This window comes from Gossypium hirsutum, chromosome D08, assembly GCF_007990345.1.
Source record: "Gossypium hirsutum isolate 1008001.06 chromosome D08, Gossypium_hirsutum_v2.1, whole genome shotgun sequence".
NCBI lineage: Eukaryota > Viridiplantae > Streptophyta > Magnoliopsida > Malvales > Malvaceae > Gossypium > Gossypium hirsutum.
Window position 1 is genome coordinate 20,573,362 of NC_053444.1, and position 6,182 is coordinate 20,579,543.

Genomic DNA, 6,182 nt, shown 5'->3' on the forward strand with positions numbered 1-6,182 from the left:
AAAATTAAATTGAAATATTAAATCATTTATTAAAATAATAAATTATATTAATTATATTAATAATTTATTATATCATTAAATATAAATAATTAAATATATGTTTAATAATATTGAAAAATATAATATTTTATATTAATATTTTAATAATTTTAAATATTTTAAAAATAAAATTATTATCGATATAATAATATTAAGCTTAATTTAAGTTAATTTTATATAAAAATAAAATTATTTATAAATGAGCTCTTTTTCGAAAAGTGACTTACGTTTTTCAAAAGGTGACTTACGTTTTTCAAAAAGATAAATTATTTATTTTACGTTGACCTGTAAGTCATTTTCCATTAACCAAACTATTTTCTATAAAACAAATACAAAAAAAAATATAAAAAATATTTTCCATAAATTTTTTTACAAACGGACAATTTTTCTCACTCGCTTACTTCAGTTAAAATTTGATTTTACACCATGTTGTTCGTCAACCAAATTAACCTAGTGGTTAACATTTCCCAAAAGGAAAGACTAATAAGAAAGGGGAGTAGTTTTTTTTAACAGTTTCAATTTAATTAAATTTAATTGTTTATAATTGAATTCTTTTCTTTTAATTTTAATTTTAATTTTAATTTTAATTTTAATTTAAAAGCACCACATATCACAAAATGATTAGCTAAAAAGTTCTTTTTAACTATGGAGATAATTTAAGGAATGAAATATAATTTAAATATCAATTTAGGTAACTGAAAAAAAAAGACTTAAATACCAACTTAAAAAATAGTATAATTTATGTAACACTTATCCACCAACAAATTGGCATTTAAGAGGTTCAAGTAACACTTATCCACCAACAAATTGGCATTTAAGAGGTTCATGTGAAGGACATGGTTTCGCACAGATCCATGTCAACTTGTTTCAAAGGACATCATTTACAGGCCTTTGAAGATCCACTGGAGGGTCTTAAAATCTCTTTCCTTTTTTTTTCTTGGCCACAAAGAAAGACCCTCCATCTCCTGTAAAATGTAAATGACTCCATCTAAAATCCTATCATTAATTAGCTTCAAACTGTAGAAAAAGTATTATCTGTTGAATCATATCATATTTCTTGTCAAGTTCAAAGCTGAAAGACAATCGGTAATTAAAAACAACACATTCTTAGTTTTATGCAGCATCAGAAAAAGAAAATGCCAACAAAATTAACATTAGTGAGAATAGGAATAATGTCAGGCTTTAGAAAGCAAACAGTTTATTTAAGCTCGTCTTTCCACATCAAGAAATTGCAACGTTTTTCATTACCAAAGGAGATGGCAGATGAAATATGGACTTCCTTCACCATCACATTGCCATTGCCATCAATCTTGTAAGAGAAATCCATTCCATCCAAAATCAGGTGATAAATTAACTCTCCGGAAGCTTCTCCATCTTGGGAATCATCCAAATCTGAAGCATTATCAGAGGCATCACCACTTCCTATTTTGAGGAGATTATTATGAGGTCGGTTTCGTTGAGATACCGAACGAATATCCCATGAAAGGGCTTGTTTTACCAAGCTTTTGAGCTCATCTGGTGAAGAATATAGGGACTTCTTCTCCTGTAACAAACAAATTCTTTTGGATTAACAAATAGTTTCCTACCAAAAAAACAAAGCAGTCTTGCGGGCAAAACAATAAACAAACAAAATAAGCCTTTCAGATTGGCTGTCGCATAGATGCTACACCATCAAGCCTTATTTAAAATTATAGAAACACATCAGCATGCTTACCACTGATTTCCAGCAGTCCAGGAGTGAGGAAGAGAAGTCATTAGAGAAGCCAACGGAAGCCACTGACAACATACTATCCAACTGACAAAAATTTATGCATACTTCAGAAAAAATTGAGGGCAGATGCACATAATGAGATGAAAGGAATGGAATGGAAAGGAAAGGTATGAAGTGGCATATTTTGCTGACAGTTACACTCTCAATGAGCAGCTAAAGGGTAAAAGGCAGACGCTAGAATGAAATAATGACGAACGTGTATGCATTTATCAAATTAATGGACAATATCTCATTCGAGGAATAAGTTACAGCATTATATATTATTTTTTTAAGAAACTAAATTAGAAGTGATCATGGGCCAGGCTGTAATAAAATTTCAGGCCCATTTTATAAGCCTGGCTTGAAAAATGAGCCTAAAAATTTTGCTCAAGCCTGACCCGGATAGAAATACTACAACCCAAGCCCAGCCCAACCGCCCGTATTAAAATTTTTTATATAAAAATATAATACATCAACTACACTAAACACATTAAAATAAAAGTTACCCAATAAATTAAAAATAAATGAAAAACATTTTATACTTCAATAACAATAAAACAGGTGCAACTTAACAAGCAAATACTTTTAAAATAGTAGTAAAATTAACAATAAAGTAAGAGTTATACAATATCTATACAATAACAACAAAATAGTAGCAATATAATAGTGAAAAGGCAATAAATAGCAGCAGCTCTTTCTTTTTTCAAATTTGGGCTGGACCGGGACAAAAAAGTTGACCCGAGGCCCGACCCATTTTCTAAACAGGCCTTATCTTTTTTTCCTAACCCATTTCCGGGCCTATATTTTTACCCAAACTCTCTCACTTTTCGGGTGGGCCTTCGGGCTAGGCCACATGATCAGGTCTAAACTAAATTTAGTAGAAAATGAATCAGTTTAGTTGTGTTATTCAAGAATAAGACTTGCAATAAAATAAACAAAACAATATTTCTTAACACATACATAAATAAAATAGGAAACTAAAGAACAATAAAAGAGAAAATACCATGACCCAGTTAGGTACAACTGCTCCTTCAATACTGTCACAATATGGAAGATACGGTTTGATGTCCAGCACTGGCTGTTAACAAAATCATACATGAAGCATGATTTATATTCATAGCTGTCAAGAAAATGCATAAAAACAGGAAAGCGGAAAAAGCCAATCATAGCTCCCAGTAAAGTTCAGGAAATGTGAGCTTACTGTTCCATCAACTAGATCTACTCCCGAGAGTAGAAGCATATTTCCTTGTACTGCCTCCACCTAATATATAAAGAGTATATCAGTTCTAAAGTGATCTCTCTCGATTTCAAATTTCATGTATCCCGACAATGCTTCACCAAAATCCTCCATGATGTATCAGAAATTTACTCAAGGCAGACAAAAATATTGACATTGAAAGGCTTCTTTTAACAGAGATATGTATTTTTCCAATTGAGACATGAAAATGTTATGAGCTCAAGTAAACACTAGCCCTTAAGGAAAGTGCTATTGGAATATATTTATGAAAGATCCTCCTTTTAGTGTTGATAACAAAACTTCCATTAGATATATTGAAGAAAAAATCATAGGTAAACATGTTGCAACAATAACACATTTGTACATGACTCCATACCTTTGCTACAGTAAGTCCTATAGGACACGGTCGATGTGGAGATCGTGTAGCAAAAACTCCCAGCCTTCCTCCTTTCAATCTTGGAACTCTGACCTATTAAGTGACCAACCTTCCATAGAAGTCTAAGGATGATAAGAAAGTTCCATAAAAGATAGAAAGGAATATACATATATCATTATTATAGTTCCACAAACCTTGGCCTTAAACTTTGATTTAGATGGATGCTTCCATAACTTTTCCAGATCTGTATTCAAATGAAATACATATATAATCCAGCAATGAGAGTATTCCTCGAGACCCTCAAGTGATGCTGGAGGCACTCTAGTTGAATCAAAAACCAAACATGCCCTAGCAAGAGGGACAAGTAGAGGTTGCCTAGGGGTTCCATTCCTACATAAATTTTACAAGCAATTGGAACCTTTCTTGAGTAGCAAAGATAAATTAGTAGTAAGCTTCAATCAGATTATTTACCAAGGCAAGCGTTATTATTGCATAGCTTCTATTAACAGAATAAAAAATGTTATTTACCCAATCAGTCATTATTTTTTTTTAAACGAAGCACCATCTGGAAATCACCTTGTAGAAAAACAAGATTGAACGATACCAATAGGTGCCATTGGATACGATGGTATGTCTAAATTCTCAGACTTGGCTTGTGGTTGAGCGACTACTGCTTTCCTCAATGCCTACAAATGTTGGATTTTTTCTTACAAATAAATAACAAAACCAAAAGAAAACTAACAGTCATCATAAAGAATAAAAACAATAAAAGAAAGAAGGAAGAACCTGTTGAGCCCTAATCCGACCTTGTCTTTCAGCAGCACATTTTTCCAAAGCAGAATTGAGGGATTTTTGAAGCTCTTTCATCTTTGAATCCCATTCTATCAAATTTTTCTTCCATATATAAACTGAAAGAAAGAATATCAACATCCACCATTGATACAAATTAAATAAAAAAAAATAAAAAGGGGGTGGAGAGAGATGATACAGGAGATAGCTGAAGAAGCAGAAAACAGAGTAGCAAGTGCCAATGCTAAGATGGAGTATCGGGTGGAGGACATGGGTTTTGTGTAATTAGTGCTTGTAGTATTTCTTCTTCTGCTCTTTCGTCCAAGTATAGCTAGCCGCAGTTGGGTTGAGTAGGGTTTTAGCTTACGAACAAACAAGTTTGAACTTTGAAGTTTCTTCTACTTCATTTATTTTTTAATTTTGGTTGGCACTTGGGAATTGAGATAGTATGGCATGGATTTTTAAATTGGATCAAACAGAGAACTGCTGTAAGCCCGCAAATAATGATCCAAGGCCCTTGTTGTTTTTGTTCCTTCGGCCATGGCTAGCCCCTGGAAACTGTTACTACAATCCAATTTAGACCGTGTTAAGTGACAAAGGTCCATACTTGGGAAATTTACAGAAATAATACTAAAATAATCATTTATTACTTAAATAATATACATCTATTTTTATTTACCCAAATGATATATTTTGAAATAGTAAAAAATAATTTGGGTTTCCAATTGATGCTGATTTCGACATTAGTAAACTTAAATTGTTCTTTTTAATATTAAAAAAGTAAAAATATTAAAATTATAATTTTAAAAAATAAAAAATTATGAAAATAAAAAATTTTTAAAATTATTTTTTTAAATTAAATATAAAAAATTATAAAATTCAATATTATCTAAACTAAATTAGACCAGAAAATTGGTTGGGTATTGATAATGAAAGGTAAAAAATTGGTTTACCCATGATTTTTGTCCAACTGGTCTAGTTCGGTATTTATAACAATGAATTTTGAATTTTTTATATTTTTAAAACATTTTAATTTTGAATTCTAAAGAGTTTTTCATTTTTTATTTTAAAAATTATAATTTTAAACTTTTATGTTTTTTAAAATATGAAAAAAAATATTTTAAATACTTTTAAAGAGTATGGACCAAATTAATAGAAAATTATTGTAAATGTTCAAGGCTAAAAAAATTTAAAAATTTTAAAAATTAGTTGACCCATGAACTAGTACGAATTGTTTAACCCCAGGCTAAAAGATCATTTAAACAAATAGTTGAATTGATTTTTACAATTTTGTAATTTTTAATTTTTTATAATTTATTTGCTTTAAACCGATTAGGCCAGTGATTATGGGAACTAATTTGTCAGACCAGTTTAAAATTGGTTCAACTATTAGTGCAATCGATTTTTTAGCTAGCTTCTATAACTCAACCAATTTTTTATCCAACTAGTTTGGTCTGGATTAGATAACATTAAATTTTAGAATTTTTTATATTTTATTTAATTTTTTAAAATTTTAAAGAGCTTTTATTTTTCATAATTTTTTATTTTTAAAAATTATAATTTCAAGTCAATTTGGTCATTGAGAAACTCAAATTATTATTTTTATTATTAAAACATATTATGTGAGTAGATAAAAGTAAATCTATATTATTTGAGTGATAAATTATTATTTTAATATTATTTCTGTAAATTTCGCGTCCATATGTTCAAGAGATATACTATAGCGTTAATATACAATTTAATATCAGAACTTAAATAGGTTTTCTTAGTTTGATACATATATTTTTTTTATCAAAGTGATAGTTAAAGTTTCACATATTATGAGAATAATTTAACATCGTTAATTTTTTTTTAAGATGGTATCTTGAGTGAGCCAGAAAATGAGTGATATCCAAATATTTGATAAAAATGTTTAAATATATTAAATATTCATGTATTTTTTGTTTTAATATAATCTACAATAAAAAAAATCAATTTATGATTTTGGGTCC

General features: G+C 29.4%; 1 protein-coding gene across 2 annotated transcripts; it reads right to left on the reverse strand.

The window, feature by feature from the left end:
* Positions 1-1,165: 1,165 nt before the first annotated feature.
* On the reverse strand, positions 1,166-4,637 carry LOC107909649 (tRNA (adenine(37)-N6)-methyltransferase). Of its 2 annotated transcripts, XM_016837267.2 has the most exons (9): positions 4,391-4,637; positions 4,189-4,310; positions 3,979-4,088; positions 3,597-3,792; positions 3,403-3,495; positions 2,991-3,050; positions 2,793-2,867; positions 1,754-1,834; positions 1,166-1,582 (listed from the first exon to the last, which is right to left on the reverse strand). In XM_016837267.2, exons 1-9 carry the CDS (start codon positions 4,461-4,463, stop codon positions 1,238-1,240), a joined length of 1,155 nt encoding a protein of 384 aa, XP_016692756.2. In that variant the 5' UTR covers positions 4,464-4,637; the 3' UTR covers positions 1,166-1,237. The 2 variants fall into 2 exon arrangements, with proteins under 2 accessions (XP_016692756.2, XP_040954063.1); XM_041098129.1 differs by lacking the exon at positions 4,391-4,637 and having other exon boundaries at positions 4,209-4,310.
* Between the last annotated feature and the right edge of the window lie 1,545 nt (positions 4,638-6,182).

What these genes read in the sequence shown, in the direction of transcription:
- LOC107909649 (XM_016837267.2), bottom strand. Translation starts at nt 4,463, where the DNA reads ATGTCCTCCACCCGATACTCCATCTTAGCATTGGCACTTGCTACTCTG. An exon ending in TGCTTCTTCAGCTATCTCCT is followed by an intron (nt 4,311 to 4,390) that starts GTATCATCTCTC and finishes TCTTTCTTTCAG; the next exon opens with TTTATATATGGAAGAAAAAT. An exon ending in TAGGACTTACTGTAGCAAAG is followed by an intron (nt 3,051 to 3,402) that starts GTATGGAGTCAT and finishes TTTATATATTAG; the next exon opens with GTGGAGGCAGTACAAGGAAA.